General features: G+C 38.7%; 1 protein-coding gene across 28 annotated transcripts in view; it reads right to left on the minus strand.

Annotated features, from left to right (window-relative positions):
- LOC127422938 (transcription factor 7-like 2) overlaps window positions 1-18523 on the minus strand; it is a 109352-nt gene extending 90829 nt beyond the window's left edge. For 4 of the 28 annotated variants that reach the window (XM_051666818.1, XM_051666817.1, XM_051666810.1 and 1 more), the window contains exons 1-3: window positions 17919-18495; window positions 17690-17756; window positions 17410-17534 (exon numbers count right to left, since the gene is read on the minus strand). In XM_051666818.1, the coding sequence (XP_051522778.1) occupies window positions 17410-17534; window positions 17690-17756; window positions 17919-18107 (381 nt within the window). In that variant the 5' untranslated portion in view covers window positions 18108-18495. Of the gene's footprint in view, window positions 1-17409; window positions 17535-17689; window positions 17757-17918 lie in introns of all 28 variants that reach the window. The other 24 variants (XM_051666829.1, XM_051666823.1, XM_051666824.1 and 21 more) reach the window with 18 other exon arrangements.
- Window positions 18524-21912: the final 3389 nt, after the last annotated feature.

Here is a 21912-nt window from a genome sequence, read left to right on the forward strand (position 1 = left end):
ATGACTGAGGAAACTGTTGCCTCACTTTATTAAACAGATAATTCTGACTCTAAATTATGATTAGATAAGCCCCTTAAGAGATGTTGTAAAATGACAATAAACGCACACCAGAGACCACACCTTCTATTAATGCACGTAATTGCTTGGCAACCGAAAACAGCCCACAAATAGCCTTACAAACTTTATTATTTGGCAGAAAGATTATTTAGATTATTAGTAAAGGTAACCATTTCTTGAACATTTATTCAATATAATAAATGTTTTATAATATTCAAATTTTTATACTAATTCTCTTGCCACCATTTTCTAAAAGCTATAATCCACTCTTTTACTTTGTGTCATGCCTAAAAGCACCCATTACCAGTGGTAAAATCACTGTAATGCACAGCCTCTTGTGGCTTATCAAGCTAATATACCTTGACCATAACATGAGTCTTTATTTAAGATATTCACGAGGATATAGGACTCTACACTTTTCTGTCATTTGACCATCATTGAGGTGAAACACTGGAGTCTTGCAGGAATTGGGATGCCTAGACACGTACAAGTAGATTTGCGCTGCGATAAAAATACGCAACGAACCGCCATCGGGGCCTATGCCGCTAAAGCTGGGCTTCAATTTGAGCTGCAGTGATGGACAGCTAATGAGAGCCCAAAAATCCATCCTGTATAACAACAAAATACCACTGACACTCCTGATCGCTAGCTTGCGCATTCCCAAGATGAGACAGAAAAAAAGAAGCGGAGAAAAGAGAGCCTGAGGAAGACAAGGAGGGAATGAGAACGAGGGAGAAAAAAAATTCACAGTGATGACACAAAAGTGCAAAGAGCGATTAAGGATTTACTTTCAAAAGGGCCTCCATTGATCTTTTTTGATAGACTTGCAATAAATCAAACTAGATTGACTCACATGAGAACGAGGCCTAATCCTTTAGTCAGATCCAGAAGAACTCAAACCAAACCAGCTGTTAATTTAGGCTTTACAAGATAAAGCAGACAAAAGCCAACCTGATGTACCCTAGGGCAGAGGCTTACATCATCTCTGTAAAGCAATCAACTTATTGCCAGTTTGGAAAGGTAATCAGGGTGCATACTGGGAGGAGAAAGACAGAGCTGAGAATTGCAGGGGAGGTGAAAGTACGAAAAGGTCTTAAAGGCAGAAATAAAGAGGCTGTATGACATAAGCAGACAGCGAATTCATTGGGGTTGGGGGGCTAAGGGTTGTTATACGCTAAAATATGTAGCTATGCTAGAGATATGTCAAAACATACTAAATACCAGAGAAAGGCAGTGTAGGCTCTATTTCTTGCCTGGGCACCCTGTAATTTAACTGTAAGGTTGTTCCCGTGGCCAGTGCCACCTCGGTCATGCCCGGTCAACCACACTGCCATAGCCAGCCATGCTAATTAGACCAGTTATTTTTGTTTGTGCAAGTATTTTTCTTCCTTTTTTCCACTTAACATTTTTCTGCCAGACAGAAGCATCGGGAAGTGCTATCCAGTCTTTGCTGGCTACTTTTCTAATGTCTTTTTCAGGCCCACATTCTGTATGTGTACATGAGTGAGGGAGAGGCAGAGACATGGAGATGTAAATTAAGATAAAACGAAAACAAAAATGTTTTTAAAAAACTTATGTTATAAAAAACCTATGTTGCTGATTTGGGCAGTGACAGGGAAGCATCACTCAAACACACCCAGACACGCATCCACTCATTAGGGACCATGTTCTAGCCTTTAATGTTCTGTTTACTACGCACAACAAGATCAAGTCTGAAATCCAATTCCAGAGCTAACCAGGGCCTTTCACTTTTGTTCTGAGGGAGCCTTGAAAAAAGTCAGGCTTGTAGTCTCTGGAAAGTGTCCAAGGAAAACGGAGGCCAAACAAAAACCCCAGGTGAAATCAGAGTAAAAGCAGGAGCCCGCATCCCCACCTCCCTCTGACACACTGCCTGCACACAGGGATCACTCAGGCTTTGGGTATCTGCTCTACCTGACTAAATTGAAGGTAAATGAGCCAGGTTGGGGGGGGGGGGGGGGTTGACACACATGCATATCCATGTAAAGAGTTTGGCACTTGTGCAGCGCTCTGTTGCACATACTGTCTTAAGTGCTGCGCTGAGGTACTTGGCCACCCCTCCTCCTCCTCTAAAGCGGGCAAACCACTCGCCCTTGTGCCTTCCCGTTCCACCACGGGGTCACACTTTTAATTACAAAGAAAGAGTAATCCCATCAGACAGATGGCAAACAGACCATCTCCCAAAAACTTTATGCCCAATTGAAACATTACTGATGTTATTTGCTAAATTATATCAAAACAACAACACCGCCTAGCGGGATTTACGCGAGAAGCTAGCGAAAGCAGATGTGCACTCCTGTCGAGTATCTGTGACAGACATCAAGAAGGCGTGAAGATGAGAAGTGCAAAGCTGGGTCTGTTTTAAATGAATAATATTCTAATCAGTGCAAGCAAATGTTGACCCTTATTATGCATTGTAAAAAACAAAAACAAGACCTCTACTGGACAAGGCATTTCCAGGCAGCTTGGTTTGGAAAACCACATAACAAGCGCAATTGAGAAGTGACGAGAGTGTTCTTTTCTTAAAAGAGGGAGCGTGTTTGGTTTATGGGCTTTGCTCGGCACCGCCTTTTGTCTTTGGGGGAACATCCCAAGAATCCACTCTTTCCTGAAAACCAAACACCGAGCTTCAATCAAAAATATTGCTGCCAGAACTCATTCATCCTCTGTCTCTCTCTCTCTCCCTTTTCTATTCCTCTGCCTGTCGCTTCTGTTAACAATTAGCGGTCTCCTCATCCAGAGTCTCAGACCACAGCACCCTAAGCATTAAACTATGCAATCTCCCAATCAAACCCTCAACATAAATTATAGCTTGTGACATTGCTTGGAAAAGAGACACACCTCAATGCCAATACACAAACAATTACCATAAAATTGTTTATGACGGAAAGAATGCAACATTCCAAATTCAAACCAATGGTTAAACTTGTGACTTTGTAAGCCCTATGGCATTAGCTTTAATAATGTCAATAAAAATATTTGGAACCTGTATCCTTTGGCTTGGAGCAGGGCCTGACTGGTCACCTGTTGTGTTGTTGGTGTTAATGTATCTCTGATTGGTGCATGTTCTGGCTGGGCCCCAGGGTGTCATGTTCCATGCTGGGTGGCTAGACTTCATGCCGCAGATGGGAGCAGCTCCTCAGCCCAACAGTAGAGCAGTAAATCTACACTTAACCACTGGGGAATAAGCCACACCATAACGCAAAACTAACATTTTCCATTTCATAAAGCACAATGAGGCTAAGGTAGAATGACATCTTTGTGCACCCAGACATAGGGTTTTAATTATTTCTTCTTAGCTACCGTAAGGTGGAAGGCATTGGGTCATAGCTTAAGACAACAACTCGGCCACCAAATCCAATTATTTTGAGCCCAGCTCAAATTAGTCAATCTAGAATAGCTGTTTAAAATACTTGTCCCCTGCTTGGCCCTGATAAGACTGGCAGCTTCTCCACAAACTGGAGTAGTTGTGTCTGGAAGCATGTCTATTGCTGTAAAGTGATCCAAGGAGCATACAGAAAACTTCCAAGCTGTTCTTTTGACTAGTGGTCAATACTATTGGCCTGCAATTGTTCTTGTGTGAACTGCGAGATCTTGAGAACGAAAAAGGAGAGACCCCGGTGCCTCAGTAAAACAGGGAACAGTGCTCCAAAGGGGACTTAGAGATATTATTTGCTAAATGTTCCAACCAGCATGCTAAAAGAAGAGGTTCCTGGTTGTCCCGAAACAGTATCGGAATCGGGTCCGAAACTACATTCACATACTTGCACTCGTAAAAATTCTCCTTTGTGCAAACATTCAGCGCACAAATTAAAATCAAGTTATGTTCTAGTGTGATTATTAAAATGCAAAGGCTGTGATTTAATTAAATCTACAGTCTGCATGTGCTGCATGATTCAAAGTGAATTGGTGAAGCCTAATGAAGGAGGTGTGAAGCAGTCGTCAAAAACATACAAACTGAAAGGGCTTCACTCGGTTTTCCACCAAAATAAAAGTTCCATTTAATTGAAAAGAAAAAAAAAAATCACTAATGTACTGCATTGTTATGTAATATCTACTGTAATAATAATAATAACACAAATAATAAATCTATAATAATTGCAATATCTCACATCTGTGATGCTCTGTTGTGGAGCACTTTACTGACAAAAAAATAGCTCCAGTGTTTAATTTTGGATTGTACTGTGGGGATCAGTATAAAAGTAATTCATATGATAAAAATAAGAGCAATCTTATATTGAAAATTAATAATAAATAATAATAATAATAAATAATAATAAATTAATTTTTACACCCGTTTGATGATAAAATTGAATTAAACAAATTTAATATTACAAATGTCAAATAATGTGATTTTTGATAATTTTGTGACAATTTTGTGATGATTTTGATCATCAGTACAGTATTTGAAAAAACATTACTAAAAAACAGGTATTGTATCAGCTAGTACCGAAAAGGAAGTATCGGTTCTCATATTTGGTTTCAAATAATGGTATCAGGACATCCCTAGTTCCTGGGACAGACACAACAGGATTAATCACAATTTCTCATCAAAAGATTAGAGAGGGGAGGAAGTCGGAAATGACTAACAAACATACATTTGGCTACTAAAATGAGGTTTTAGAAAACAGCCACCGAATTTCAGGGAACTGCAGTTCCCTTTGCCAAAGCTTTGCTGAGGAGATCTGGTTCTCCATTTCTGTAATAAGACAAATACATTTGTACCAATTAACCATCGACGTAAAATTTGCACACACTCAACCCTCATGTTGGGTTTCCGGTCATTTTGACCCGAAGATGATTTTCTGTTCCCCGAAAATGCTAGTTAATGTTATCCAATTGGACTAAAACTTACTGAATTTGCCCACACAGGGTATCACAACTACCCAAAACAATTTTGACAATTTGTTGAATGGGGTGGGGGGGGGTTCACCTTGTTACACTTTTGGTGTTCCCTGTCAAAAATGACCGGCATATAAAAATTGCTTATAAACCTCTCATTATGCTATATTATCACCAAATATTGGATTAGATCTTTTTTCCAACTTGTTTTCTTTCAATTAGCACAGGTTTTGTACTTCTTTTTGGAACTTACTGATCATAGGCCTCAATGACCTGAGCTAATGCACCTCTGTTTTTGAGTGAAAAAAGCATTATTTGTGGATAATTTTAGCAATATTAAATAAAATATAAAAACATTCTGTACTATTTATCACACTAGTGTGCTTTAATGTTTAATCAGGAAGTTTAATTTGAAATGCTTTTATTTTGCACAAAATGGCACAAAGTCACACTCGTGGTGTTCCCGGTCAAAAATGATTGGCCATTGAAAATTAATGGGGGAGATCAAAAATAAGAGAAAAATGTTCAGGAGCATGTTCATCATGTTCATGTGTGCTTGCAAACATAAAGGTCTCGGATCACACACGCACGCACGCACGCACACACAAACACACACATGCTCATGTACACGCACAAACTATTTTGAGGTTTACATGCTTTCTCTACTCTTTGAGTATTGCATGCTTTCTTACATGTTTGTGTTCACATGTGCATGTGTGCTGTAAACATAAAGGCCTCGGATCTGTGCACGCACACATACACGTACACACATGCGCGCGTGAACACATTCTCACATACACGCACAAATTCTTTTGAGTATTACATGCTTTCTTTTTCACAGAGATTAAATGTATCCTACTCTGAACTGCATCCAACATCCATTCATCAATCTAACATTACCACTACCACACACACACACACACAGAACTGTCTTTGCCCCACAGTGACCCATCTCCAATAGAATCAACAGAATGGTGGTGTTCTCGGTCAAAGATGAATGAATGGTGAAGATCACAAAAAACAGGACTTTTAATTTTGAAATGCTTTTATTCTCTGACAAATTAATACTTGTGGTGTTCCCTGTCAAATCTGACCACTGTGACAAAAAAACTGGCCTAAGCCTATTTAGGGGGTGTTGTCACACATGCACATCCATGTAAAGAGTTTGGCACTTGTGCAGCGCTCTGTTGCACATACACATTAACACTGTCGTATAAAGAACATTTCATGGAACAAAAATACCAACACTGTTCATATTTCGGTTATATTTTATAATCAGCAACAAATCAACACACACCTGGTGGTTTTGTGTCCTCATGCACATGACTGACAATAGCTTTTTGCATGTGCCTTGCAAATGCGTGCTCTGCATTTGAAGCACACAATGCTTGATGAAAGAAAGATCATCAAAGAAAGATTCTATTGGAAAGGGGTCACTGTGGGGCAAAGACAGTGGTGTGTGTGTCTCTGTGTGTGTGTGTGTGTGTGTGTGTGTGTGTGGTAATGTTGCATGGATGACTGGATGTTGGATACAGTTCAGGGTAGGATAAAGTTAATCTCTGTGAAAAAGATAGCATGTAATACTCAAGAGTTTGTGTGTGTATGTGAGCATGTGTGTATTTGTGTGTGTGTGTGCATGTGCATGTGTGTGTTAGTGCACATGTGTGTGTATGTGCGTGTGCACAGGTCCGAGGCCTTTATTTTTGCAAGCACACATGCACATATGTGAACATGATGAACATGCTCCTGAACACTCAATTTTTCTCTTATTTTTGATCTCCCCAATTCATTTTCAATGGCCGGTCATTTTTGACCGGGAACACCACAAGTGACTTTTTGCCATTTTGTACAAAATAAAAGCATTTCAAAACAAACTGGTTAAATATTAAAGCACACTAGTGTGATAAATAGTACAGAATGTTTTCATTTTATTTAATATTGCCAAAATTATCCACAAATTCTGCTTTTTTTCACTCAAAAACGGAGGAGCATAAGCTTAGGTCAGTGAGACATAAGATCAATAATCTCCAAAAAGACATACAAAACCTGGTGCTAACTGAAAAAAAAAACAAGTTGACAAAAAGATCTAACAAAATGTTTGGTGATAATATAGCATAACGAGAGATTTATACGCAATTTTTAATAGGCTGGTCATTTTTGACCGGAAACACCAAATAAAAAAAATCCAACAGCACAAGCGTCAAGTACTATCAGTAAGATCTGATCACAAAAACCAAACACGAGTGGTTTCCATCAAGTGCGCGGTTGCACTCCTGGACTCTGGTCCCAGAGGCGAGTGTGTTGAGTGTACGAGTGTGAGGCTGAGGGCCACACAGCAGCTGTGAGAACGGCACATGGCCAGCTGCTTCCTCACCGTCTACGATTTCCTGACATTGCAGCCCGAGAGGCACACATTCAGGTGACCAAATCTAAAACCTGCCTCACCTCAGACACATGGTCCTCAACCACCCAAGCACAAACTTGTAGGCAAGAGGGCACACGTACACCTTTTCTGCTTTCAAACCTTCACAACTCTCATAGTGTTGATAAAAGGCTTTGGTTCAATCTGCGGCCAAGCGCTGTAAACCGATGCCTTTTTCCTCATAGCACAACCCAAGCTGTGACCACCTTGTTTAGATACCACAGTTCTTGCGTAACAGTCAAGCGGTTTCTCACCAATGCACTGTGTTCGGAACAGGGATACTCTTTCACTTAAAAATCAATAGATGCAGAGTGTGCAAACCAGGCAGATTGGCATGTCCCAGGAGAGAAACAACAGATTCCAATGTTTACTCATGAGAAGTTAAGAAAGACATTCTCTATATAATTCCTCAAGTGGAAATCAACAATGGTGTTTAAAGGGTGGCTGAATACTGTTGTGCCCTTCAGAAGGATAATGATATGGGCGGAAATGGGCATGCAGAGGTGACGCTGGTCTCAGGCGAGCTGCCCGTGACAGTATCCTAAGACTTGCGTGCCTCGAGTAAATAGCAGCCTCCAGGCAATAATTGTAACTTAATTGTAAACAGAGGAGAGTTCACGGAGAATGTCCGAGTCAAACTAGGTCAGCAAGGGCCCTACTTCAACTTGACCAAGCCTGACTCCTCAACCTGTCATCCAAACACAATGAGAAACACACAAAGGTGGTGTGTTTGGCATTGGTCTGTTTAGTTGGTGGACTGAGTCCCGATTTAAGACTCTGAGAGTGTGTTAGGCCACGTTCGGTGACTTGCCTTACAGAGCCTAGCCCTTTTCCTGGCTCACTTGTACAGCGATCCTGCTCTCCTGCTCTCAGTGCATCTTTATGTCATTTGAGAGCTCATGCCCCATTTGTATTATCCATTGAAATGACAGTAGAAGGAAGAGGAGGGGGGTTGATGGAGAAAAGGAGGGGCTTAGAGGGGACAGTGCCAAGCTTGCATACCCGACAACACACCCCCAATCCCCCTTGTTGAAACAAACATACACACACAGACCCACACACACTCCTTGACTAATGTGCAATGACACTCGTATATCACCCACAAATTGGCCAAATGAATTAACCACGGCCCCTGGTTAGCATATCAGGCTTTAAATGGATTGTCCCTCTGCTGGTCTGCCCAGTAATTGCATTTATCCATCTTGTTGAAACATGGTTTACACACTTGCTAACATCATGCCAATCCAGGCTACATTTTCTGCTCCAATGGCAGGAGAGAGGGAGATTTGTCATTGGATCATAACAGGTAATTTAAACAACAATTAGTTTGATGACTCCCCCGTATGTTAATGTCTGGCAACCCCCCACCCCACCCCCCCACCCCCCCGGCAGGGTTTGATGGAGCGAGGGGCTCTTCTGTCTCTTCCTCGATCTGTCTTGTTTCCTCAGTCCCTCTATCTCTCAATCATCTTGCTTACTGAGATGAACTGAGCTCAGCTGCTCTTTAGTAATGCTCACCCACACCACTAGGTGCTAGCAAACAGCATCCCAAGTAAATGGGGTTTGCAACTATGCACAATGTTTCAGCCTTCACACAGACACACTCACACACAAAGAGCCCGACACAGCACTCTTGTTGAAGGTTGCTGCAGGGGTCAGCTCTGCACTCTCGAGTGTTTGAACAGTAGTGCATTAGAGACTCCAGGGCTCACAGGATAATTGGGCTATGTAAACATTGTGGGACCTCCTTCCCTGCACCTCTTTAGGCCTGGGATAAGATGGCCTACAATTTAAACACATCTGAATTCCTGCACTTGCTTATTGCCAAACATCTGCTCTCCTTTCCATCAACCAGGTCAAACCATGTGATAGTACACAGATCAGGAACATCATCACAGGCTCAGCAGTCATTCAACACAATGAATGAACTGAGAGATGACAAGGCTCTTGTATCAAAACCAAAACATTGTTATATTCCAAGTATTCATGGATTTCTGCACTCAAACAGTTCTAAAACAGTCAAAAGCCGGGTCGTTTTTCCTCCATGACCTGAAATCTTTCGATTCGACACCACCTGTTATGGCAAAGCAAGCAATTTATCTTTATTGATATTTGAAAAATGCAAAGCGCGATGGTCCATAAAGATACAGAGGCCGTATAGCTGCAGATAAAGAAAAACTCCCTGTTCTAAAGGGCATCCTGTTGAACGTCACACCGCCACAGTCACTTGACTATTCCATCCCAGCAATGCTTTAACTGATTGCCGGCCAAAGAAAACAGCTCTAGGTCAGGATTAAACTCTTTCCTTATAAATCACTCCTGTTCGTCGCTATATCTTTCTGTTCACCAGATAGCCAGTGGAGGGAGATCACTATTCACTATGACTGGCAAGCAGTCATCATCTCTATTTAACTCAGAGGGCTGCTGAATTACACCTCCTCTATGTCAGTGTTCTGATCTAAACACTGTGAAAGGATATTCATTGCAATCGGACACCACATCTGCCACCGCTAGCTAACACTGATCAGACTCACAGAGCCTTGGGGGCAGTTGGCCAAAGATACACCTCCATTCAATTATACCCCTCTCTCACAATGCAATTGGCAATTCGCTCAGCATGGAGAGTCAATTCCATCCATTTTGGAATCGAGAGTACTGAGCGTTCACACCGTCTTCTAATGAGATGTAGCCAGCGACAGTAGAGCCAGGCTATTCCTTTAGGGTGGAAACGTACAAACAAACAAACTGACATTTCCTACAGTCTCCGGTAAAAACTTTGTAGACAATTCCCTTTAATTTGATGTCAGCCCCTAGTTATGTTTTTCCTCAAACACATCAACAAGACAAAACTGGTACCCAACCCTGTGACAAGCACAATGCTAATCAGCTGAAATGTTATCTATATCGTTTTGACAGCCATTCAGCTGGATATGGCCAATGAAATAACGAACGCACCCCAACAATCGGAAAATACTCCAAGAATGCCTTCTCACACCCGTAATTTAGGGCAGGGGAAGGTTATCTTCAGATAAAGGATGGCGTCTACAAAAAAAAAAAAAAAAAAACAACGTAAAAACATGGCAGATAGTGGTTTAAAGTTCATAAAGCACCTATATCTTTTAACGTATGCAAATATTGGCCTGTTATACCTCTTATCTTAAAATAAACCCCTGATTAGTGGATTATCCCTCTACCCAGGTAGAAGTAAAATCTCTTTCACCTTTTGTTCAGTTCTAAATGCAGCACCTTTGCTAGAAACAAGCATGCAATAAACTCATTAGTGAACAGACAAGTACACACAGACACACACACACACACAAACACAAACACTCCAGGCCCTGCTCAGAGCTTATCCCTTGGCAATTAAAAGTTTAATTAGAAGATTAAAAATACATGGACTGAGTTTTATCACCTATTAATTTCTTTATGTGCTTTACCCATACAAAATGCTCCTGACATATCTATAGGAATTAATGCAGATAATGGAAGTAAACAGGGTTTCACCTTCTACAACATAACATTGTAGAATCACAATTTACAATCATAGTTAGAGGATAGATTTGTCGATGTGATGCCAAATTAGCTCGCTTTCTTATCAAAGAGAAACATTTCACAGAACTGAATAATAAACATTCAAAATAGCGACTGGTCCGGCCTCATCTTTTTTTAGAAGCTTTAAAAATGTAATGACAAGTGCCTAATAAAATGCAACTTTGTCCTACTTGTGTGTTAAAAATAGATGCTGTTTTTTACTGTTGAAGTTCCATAAAGAAGTTCCACTGAAAACGTGAATATTCTAGTTAACTCACATACGAATTTATGCTTTCTGTATTAGAGGTACACATGACACACTGGCAACACCAGTTATTATTTTTTAAAGTCTGATAATAATGTACACTAAAAATAAACAAGACTGCATGCTGATGAGCACAAGACATAGACACACACACACACATGCACTCCTCCAATGGAAACTTAAGCCCTCCTATCATTAAGCATACAAGAGTTAGATGTCAGCTCCAGAGAGCATGTGTGTGTGCACTTTGGCCCAACCCGAGCACGTTCCAATCCAAACATAAGCCAAGTGCAACCAAATTCCACCAGCGTCATCCAAGCCTCAATGCTGGAGATTTTCCAGCCGACATTTTGATGGCGGGAACCAGGAAGCGCTACTAATTTAGCCTGCATCATTAAAAAAATAAATAAATAAATAAATAAATAAAATTACACACACATGGTCTGCCCATCAAGCATGACTATAAACTTGCCACCTCCTCCTTGTCTTTTTTCAGTTCCTGCTGTGTTTTTTTCTTATTAAATAAATGTGGGGCCTACGGGCTCTATTGTTTGGACATCTAACCAGGAACTGTCGCCACTCTCATTGCCCCCACATTAGCAGCAATTATGCGCCCTATTCAGACTTTCTTTGTGCATCTCCCTCCTCCATCTACCCCGCTCTGCCACGGCGGGCAAATCAAGTCTGCTTTTTTCACTTTTCCTTATCCCTTGCTCCGATCCAGCACGCTGCACCAGGTAAACACATGCAAAGGGATGTCATTTCTATTCATTTGTAGAGGAATTTGTACACTTTACATGGTTTATAATATAAAATATATGATATACATGTTAAGGTTCAGGAGCTATAATAAAGGGCATTTAATAAGTCTGAAAATGGTTGATAATTTTTTGAATATAATTTATGATCTAGTGATATTACAAAATCTTACAAATATTGGACAAAAATGTCACACATTTTCTTTATATTAAACTCCATCTACACAATAAAATCTGTTTAAATTTTGCAGTTTATACAAAAACTAAACAAACATTAGTTTGTTTCATAATTAAAAAAAATTCTAGCTTGATTTGCATCTAGCCATTTAGCCAAGTTGTTTGTCAATTAAAATTGCAAATTACCTCATCTTTCAAATGTTGTAAATATTAATGCAACTGCCAGACCAAGTACTTCCATAGATTTCCATTTGGAAACTCTATAGGATTATTGCACTTCTTGTACTCAATCAATAGTAAAGATTTCACTCCTTAAATCACTGAAAGGACCTTGGCGTTCTTCTCCCCCACCAAACACCCCCCCCCCCAATCACACACCCCTTCAGTAAAATCTCCCTGTCATACAAGATTTCCTACAGCTGCGCAGGTCTGCATACGGTGCAATGTGCACCCAGAGAGAAAGAGTAATTTCATTTCCATGTTTCAGGAGCCCCTCACCATACAGTTCAGCAGCAGGACTATATTTAACAGATGACAAACATAGCATTCCCAGATGTACAGTGCGATTTTGTGTTGATCATTGTGTATGGAAACAAATGGTGAAGACGAGAGAGAGGTGAGGGGTGGGATCAACAATGCTGCTCCAAAAGATGTAGAATTTACAACAGCATCTATCCAAGTTCCCCATTTATCAGTTAGAGGCCAAAATTGCATTTGCAGCTTTAAAAACAAACACACTGGAAATATATCAAGAAAAAGACAGAAATATAATTCATGACTGTGGATTCCTATAAAACTGGAAACTATTTTGTATTTTTATTTTTTGCGTTATGATTATGAAATTCTTAGTCAACCTCCAACAACAAATATGCATTAAGTATTAAGTGCAGAAAATTGTGTATGCAAAACATTACTTATTGTAGAGAAAGAAAGAGAGAAAATAAAAACAATCAGAAAAAAAAAAAAAAAAAAAAAGGCAGGTTATTCTTATACACGTTCATACAGAGCAGCCTGCCAAAATCATCAATGCAAGACAATTGAGCCCAGCAAGTACAAATAAAAAAAACATCTCAGTAAATATTTACAGCACAAATCTTTCCATTCACTTCCCAAGCACTAAAAAAACCTTACAGTACTCTTTCTTTCACTCCCCCCACCCCCACATCTGCGATTCATTGACTTTACAATTTACCACATGTCGAGATGGGAGAGGTCGGGACTCTATCTGAATCACGACACAAATATGCGAGTGATTTATTGTTTTAAAAACCATGGGCCGATTTAGTGCAACTCCACTCTTCCCGAGCATTACTTCTATTGGCAGACCATGAACAATTACAGTTTGGACTAATTAAACCCTGAGAATGTGCTGCACGCTGCTAATGCCTAACAGGCCCCACTTTCAGTTTAATGGTGCCAAACTTTGCTCCCCAACTTAACTCTCACAAATCCAAAACAGATTGAATTTTTATGGGTGTTTATCAAGCCCCAGCAAAACAGAGAGCGTTACGGGGTTTTTTCTGCGTGGGATGAGGAGAGAAAGAATAAAAAAAGAGAAGGAAAGAGTGGTAGAGGGAGAGAAAGATAGAGTCTTGCTTCCGCCATTCTTTGTAAACAAAAGTGATTTGCAAGACAGAAGGATGGCAACCTTCTAAATAAACTGGGAGTGTATTTTGTGGAGAGCAGCACAAAACGTGAGCGCGTAGCTCAGTGAACCCCCTGTGGATAGCAATTAGGGGCCATTAACATGTAAAGCCAATTTGATAAGGTATGAGTCTATCCCCGTAAATCCGTATTAAACTATCTTTTGCACCTCACACGACAGGCTATTCAACATGGAGGCAGAACACAAATAATCCATAGACTAAAACCACTGTTATCAACGTCTTAGTGAAATGGCTAAAAAGAATTAGATATGGTTTATTAAAATATGTACATCCAAGGCTATGCGAGGGACAAATGCCATAAATTTGCCATACATTTTTAAACTCATTTAAAACTCAAAATCAATTTATTCTCTTTAATAAATTGTAAATTGTATTTAATATCAAAATATGTACTGTATGGCATGGCACAAACATGTCATCACCAATTAAATATAAAGAAATAACTACTGTTATTTTATTATTATACAATATTCCAGGCCTTCCTAGAAACTGTTCTGCATTTTAAGCATCATCTCTTTTCTTAACTCCAAACAGCAGAGTACATTGGGTGTTGCAAGTTTTGCTTTTTTTATATTTTGTTCTTTTTTTAAACCATGCATAATTATACGTTAAAACTTGAAACCTCTGCCAAAATTCTACAGGCCTAGGAATTATGAGGCCAGGGGTGGCGTCAAATATCTTAACATTCATAAGTAAGAGAGGCAGTAAATAAACCCACCGGATTTACGGGCATAAAGCCCCCTGCCAGAACACAGCCATCCAGACCTCTGCTCTACCTCGCTGTCTCCCTCTCCACAAACCTGTTGAGGTGTGATATTAGCCTACAGCCACTCAGATAACCCAGCACCTTTCTAACCACAACACACACCGTAACCGTGTCCGCAACGCAAACCCTGCACACAATGAAAGGAAGAAGAGTGGCTATTGTTTGTAGTTTGTGAGAAAAGGGGGAAAAGAGAAAAAAGGGTGCACCGGCATAGACGGTATAACTTAATGTCAAATTTCTAAATGCTACCAAATCATCATAAGGCTTTCAGATTGAGGCAGTTGGAAAAACAAACTCCCCATTATTATAGCTCTCAGACGTCAGACAAATTAAAGCGGTTCTCTTCCCTCACTCACACACACACACACACACACACACACACTCGCAATAGTGCGGTGGGGAAAGCATTTCATCATTATTGCAACAGTGAGCCATGGGGAAAAATAGCTGACACAAGGCATTTGAAAATAAAATAATAATCTTTTTTTTTTTTTAAGTAACATTTCTGATATCAAACTGCACACCATTGTCTGCTGTTACATAAACTCTCCTGGCTTACATCATTCTGCAGTAGTAAATTCATCCTGAAAAGAAAACAACTGTTGCAATAAATATATCCAAATAAAAATTACTGGAATACATCAACTGCTTGTTGGCTGAAATTTAGAAGAAAAAAAGGGACAGACACAAGAGGTGTGATCAGAAGAAATATTTCAGAAACTACGTCTCATAACCACATCATCGGCCGCTAACCCCAACAAGCCCTGTGCATTTGTTAAAAGGAGAGACAGCTAATCGATGGTAAGGTGAATTATTTATCCTCTACTTAAGTAATGCATTTATGAATACAACGGCTTTTAACTTCAAAGCAGTGCAGGTTGGACGCCCAGGCAGCACATAGGTAGTAGAACTCATGGAAAAAAAAGCGAAGGGGTGAGGGGCTACAGCACGATGTCAAAGACTGAGATCTGTAGGCCTGGTTACAGTAAGAGATCAAACATTACACCATACAGCTATAAAGCTATTCACGATTTCTATCAATTTAATATTTAGGTTAGAGGGCAAGAACAGACCAGCATCCACTCAGACATTGGGAAATAGAAGAGGATGTCTCAAACGTGGATATAGTCAGGACTTCATCTCAGCAGGTAGAGGAACTATCAGACTATGAGCTTTGGTAACAGCATCCCTAAGATTTTTTACAACAGTTCAGAGCTTTGCAACCATACAGAAGACACACTACCTGTCAAATTTTTCCTTAATATTCCTTTTAATATTTTCATATTTACAGTGGCCATACTGGTGCTTTCACAATTTTTGTGTGTATTTGTTTATATGTGAATTATTCTATGTCTATGTGCATGGATATACATTTACAAATGTTTTCAAATAATACTCCCCATTAGGTCTTAAAACAGTAAATAAAACAAATCAAAAGCAAGGGAAAATAAATTTAGCAAAGAGGTATCTTTTGGGTTGCACGCAACAGCCATGCCATGAGAAACACAAACACTCAGTGATGTTTCTATGAGAATCCTCACTGATACTATAAACAACATACTGCTTCTAAAATACCAGAAATGAAATCCCAATTTCAGGGCAGTACATTTTGAATGTAGTCATTCATCTAATTTCAGGTTATGCCACATGTCATTGTGATAAAGTGCACTTTCAAGTTTCAGATTAAACCTGGTGCCAATTATGAAAATCAGAAATGACAGCAGGGTTCTACTGCATAATTTACCTTATCATGTTATATGAGCATATCCGAAAGCAATGACATATGAAAAAATTTTATAAAAAATATCAACTGTGTGTAAAACATTAACCTATTACAGCATCACTCATTTCTTCTGGTACCGGCAAAACTGCTGGGGGAGAAAATGTGCTAATATGCATAACCATGCAAAGCTGATATTTAAAACACAAACTGCATTTACATTGATAAATTATGCATATGCAAAGAGTACACGCTATTCAACATATCACACCGTCTTTAACAAGACATCCATCATGCCTTGACAAATAATGTCAACACAAACATAAAATGCATTACATTTAAATTGCATTGAAAGCAAATGTTAATTCACGTAAAAATATTTAAAACAGATCTGACACTTCTACTGTCTAATATTTTACTAAATTCACACATAGGGTGGTGTGAGTAATAATGTCCTTTCATTTTGACAGTCTCAAATTAATTGACTTACATTCACTAATTACCATAAACATTTCCTGTGATGCTTGTTGGCATTAACGTTTGTGTGTATTGCATTCTTTATTTAACACAAGTGCAAGGACATTAGTTTAAGCTTAGATAAATTATTCATTCGATAATGTGTCAATATGGCAGTTTTTTTTTCAAGAGTCATAATAATAACAACCACGATAATAATAATAATAATAATAACAATAATTTGTCACAATTAATTAAAACATTATTTTACATTTCAGGAATTTATTTCGTTACATGAGCAGCTACAATAAATAAAATTGCCTATCTGGTCTAAAGCAAATAATGTAGCCCACAAGGTTTGCGAGTACACAGAAAATTAAAAGACATCATATTGCATAAATACTGAGTATAAAGCAACCGAGTTAAGCTGCTAGGAACTCAAATCAATTTGAAAGAAATTAAAATAACAGATGAGTTCAAAGTTTATAAAGTTGTGTGTCTTTGCGGACGTCATAAAAGCACAACTATGCGCTCCACTGTACATGCCGCTCACGCGGGTCTGTTCACGCGCACATGGATCCGCGCGAGCGGCATGCAACTGTACAGTACAGAGTGAACTGTGGCAGAAGTTCACAAGCCAACTCACTCAACACCAAAACAATCCCTAAACATGGAAGTTGTGCTGTAGCTACGTGCATGTAGTTGCAAAAACACGTTAAAAAACACTTACTGTGCGTGCGGTCGGAGAGAGTGATCCGTTCGGAAGGTACGGGCTCGTGAGGTCGGGAATCATTATAAATGGATAGCCCGGGTACGGTGGGCTCTTGAACAGCCCTCCATCTTGCCTTTTCGCAGCTAACATGGCGGGGGGGGAAAGAGGAAAACTTTTATAAGTTACATTACCAAAACCTTTGTATGCATGCTTAGAACAAGAGCAACTGAGGAACCGTGTTGTTGTCCTATGCAAAAAGTGTTAAGGACAAGATCGTTTAGAGAAAACAAGCACTCACCCTCCTCTAAACTTTCTCTTGTTTTGTCTCTGAAACTTTCAGATCTAGGCGGAGGCCGTCTTTCCGCCTTGAAATGCAACGAAACACAGGGATTGCATTGAGTAATAATCACAGTGGGGAAATCATGAGCTCTTTAGCAGCGTGTTTGTAAAGCACATGTCGCGCGATTAAAAAACAAAAGTGCACGTAAACTATTGGACAGGTCGAATCGAAGTTATTTGTCACTTACCTCGGAATCCGAAGAGCTGTTTTGATTCGTTTCCGACTCGTTCACGAGAGAAGACTTGACATCTGCTAAATCCCTTTCTGCTGAGGAGTTCTCCGAAATTTTTTCCTCCTGCTCGCCTTCGTCTTTGAAGGAAATCATTTCATCGTTCGCGCCCAGATCGTCCCCTCCACCGCCGTTGAGCTGCGGCATGTTTCCAGTGGAGCGCTAATTTTGCGGGGGGCCAAAAACACCAAAAGTTTTTTAAACCCTTGATCTTGGTGTGATCCCCGAATCCGGAGTTTAAGTTTAGGGACTCGCACTGGCGTTTGGCTGGGTAAGTGCTCTAAACTCAAAAAGAAGAAGAGGGCAATCTTGGCAGAAACAGAAGCCGGAGACGGAGCTGAGGCGCTCGGATTGAGGGAGTTGAAGTTGGTCGGAGTGGTTTTCAGTTCAAAGGCGGCGCTGATTGACAGATAGAGAGGGATGGAAATAGAGAGAGTCTGGATTCGGGATTATTGACAGGAGAAACACACAAGAAAAAAAACTAATGAGATTCAAACAGGGAGGGACTTGAAGTGACGTTTTCATACATAGAGAGGGGCAGGAAAAGTGTTGGAGGGGGGAACAAGGGCTTGAACGAGAGAGAGAGGAAAAGAGCTTTTGGTGAAGAGCAGGACAGTTTAAGGGAGTCGCCCCTGTTTGCTTTTGTACATGAATGTATGGCAAAATAGGCGGAAGAGACGCTTGTCAAAAAAATATATATATTCTGCGATAGTCAACGTGTATCTGAGCTCTGCAACTCCACACAGCAGGAATCATATTCGCTTCCTTATTTTTCCAGTCTCACTAACTCACTCAAAACATGCTGACCAAATGAACAAAAATCAGAATAAACTCCGAGGTGTTGGAAATCAAACCTGTTTGTGATAACATGATTTCAAATCTATTTTAGTTTTATAGTGAAAATTAAATAGAAAAAAAAAAAAAAAAAACAGAGGCAATGATTTACAGTAAATACCACATTAATTATTTTACGGTATTTTCACCGAAAAGGCTCTTTTTAAAATTAGAATTTTTTTTTTTTTAAACAGGTTGGCATTATCCTATATATTATATATAATCATATATATGACCTATTTATACAGAAATAGAAATGTCTATCTATATAGCCTAGTATTATAAATGTGTTGGTTTTGAGACAGACGGGCTGGATTGAGGCCAGATAAACTGTATTCATTATGAATAAAGACAGGGGGTGGGGGCTGAATATCCTTTCTCACACGGTGTCTTTACTGCAAAAATGCGTGGACAAACTTTTTGCATTTTCCTTTGTGTGTAAATGCCTCCTGGTTTTGGATTTAAGTGTGTGTGTGTGTATATATATATATATATATATATATATATATATATATATATATATATATATATATATGGAAAAGCCTATGTGATGTTTGGTAAGGATATATATATATATCAGTATATAATATATAAAAGTATTTGTGATGCTTGGTCAGGATTTATATATATATATATATATATACTCACACACACACAGGGTTGGGGAGTAATGAAATACATGTAATGAGATTACGTATTTAAAAAACAAAATATTAGTAACTGTATTCCACTACAGTTACAATTTAAATCATTGGTAATTAGAATACAGTTACATTCAAAAAGTATTTTGATTACTGAAGAAATTACTTTGCATTTTATTGTCATTTGTTTCATTTAATATTTAGTCCTTTCAGATGGAAAACATTTATACATATAAATGATGCGATCCAAAGTGCATTTGAACAGCGGTGAAACACTTTCTTATGATGTGTTACATTCATACGAGCAGACAGAGAAGTAAGTTTGAAGTAAGTTTGGAGCAGAAGAAATATAAATAAACCTTGTGTAAATTGTCAGCTTTACGCTAAGCTAAAATGCTATTTCTAGCCGTTTTACATGCACATGTTACCAGGCACGATCATATTTTTTATCAAGAAAATTCACATTGGATCATATTTTCTTTTTTTCTAGTAAGACCTTTGATATTTGGGCAAAAATCATATTCTTGATAATAATTTTGTATTGTTTTCCTGTAAAAATATCTAAAAATCCTTAAAACAAGATCAGTTTGATTTATCTTGTTTTAGAAACAACACTGCATAAGATATTTAGGTTTTTCAGAGAATGTATTTTTAACGTGTATTTTGTCTTACTGTACTGACAGAGTTTTTATAGTCAAAACAAGTGAAAAAAATCTCCCAGTGCTGAAGAAGTAATCCAAAGTATTTAGAATACGTTACTGACCTTGAGTAATCTAACAGAATACGTTACAAATTACATTTTACAGCATGTATTCTGTAATCTGTAGTGGAATACATTTCAAAAGTAACCCTCCCAACTCTGACTGTGTGTATATATATATATATGGAAAAGCCTATGTGATGTTTGGTCAGCAATTATTGTATGTATGTTGGTCAGGATTTGAATTCTAGTCCCCTCAAAAAATAAACACAAATAAAACAAATAAATAAATAAAAATAGGTGCATGATTTAAGCATATGTAGGTGTATATATATATATATATGCCCAAAATAATATGGATAATGAAGCCACATTATTTCTTTTATTAGAATGTTAGCCTACTGACTCATATAATTTTTTTCTTTTCGCATTGATTGATTATTTATATGTACTTTTTTTTTTATTGCCCTATTACATCCGTTTTTAACAGTGAAGGTCACGCAGGTATCAGTATGAAGAATAGTGTGAGCATAAAGCTTAATTCATTTTTTCATTTTTCTGAATTTCAATAACAATGGCATTTGTACCGTATTCTCGCATTGTAGCCCTTATAATATTATACACTGAAGAAAATAGTGCTGGTATTATGCACATAAACATATACAGCGTGCATATATAATGTTGTACTTGAATATATTTTGTACCTGCAACTACAGGCAGTAATTTACATTTTAACATATGAAACCATATATATTCATTACAGAGACACCAAAACTAAGAACTGCCAACAGAATATATAAATAATATTGTAGCCTATAGGCTATATATGATTAAATATCCTTCTCCAAAAAAGTAGCAGGAAATGACATATCTTTACATTCTTTAAGGTTATAAATATAAGATCTATTGGATAGATATGCATCCTTGGTTGTTTAGTGTGAGTCAATATAATTGGACAATAACGACTCAGTACTGAAAACGTGTTGTCAGCAGCTGAAAGATGCCCCATTGCTTTTTGACTTCAGAAGTCTGGAGCCTGCAGATTCCAGACCAAAGCGGCAGAGCTCTTAGCTAGCATCTTCCTGAATTGCCTCAGCAGGTTACTGAGAGTTCACTTAGATTGGGTGCATTTTATCAGCCTCGCTAAACCAAGCCTTGGTCTATTTAGTCCCCTGCTGGATCTAAACCTATATGACCAATCCATGGGTTAAAGCTCAGTTCACAATGACCTGTTCTCTCTGGGCCAATATTTTAACATGCTTAAAGGGACAATTCACCCAAAATTTAAATTCTGTGAAAACCATTTACTCACCCTCATGTTGTTCGAAATCATTTGACTTTCTTTCTTTCGTGGAATACAAAAGGAGATGTTAGGCAGTGTGTTAGTCTCGATCAAGATCCACTTTCATTGCATATTTTTTTTCTATACAATGAAAGTGAATGGTGACTGAGACTGTTATTCTGCCTAACAGTTATTAATGTGTTATTCTGCCTAACATCTCCTTTTGTGTTCCACAGAAGAAATAAAAGTCACACTGGTTTCGAACAACATAAGGGTGTGTAAATAATTACAGAATTTTGGGAGAACTATCCCTTTAAGTAAACAAATATAAATGAAATAACACATTTCGATTGGTTCTGTTAATAGCTGTAAAATGAGAGACAGGCTTACTAACATACTGTGTTCTGAATAGAGTGATATGCTACCTGATAACATTTTTGTGTCTGTTCTACTACACAAAATTATGTATGTCAAGCCTGTGTGCAAACAGTTAAT

This window comes from Myxocyprinus asiaticus, chromosome 32 (genome assembly GCF_019703515.2).
Source record: "Myxocyprinus asiaticus isolate MX2 ecotype Aquarium Trade chromosome 32, UBuf_Myxa_2, whole genome shotgun sequence".
Taxonomy (NCBI): domain Eukaryota; kingdom Metazoa; phylum Chordata; class Actinopteri; order Cypriniformes; family Catostomidae; genus Myxocyprinus; species Myxocyprinus asiaticus.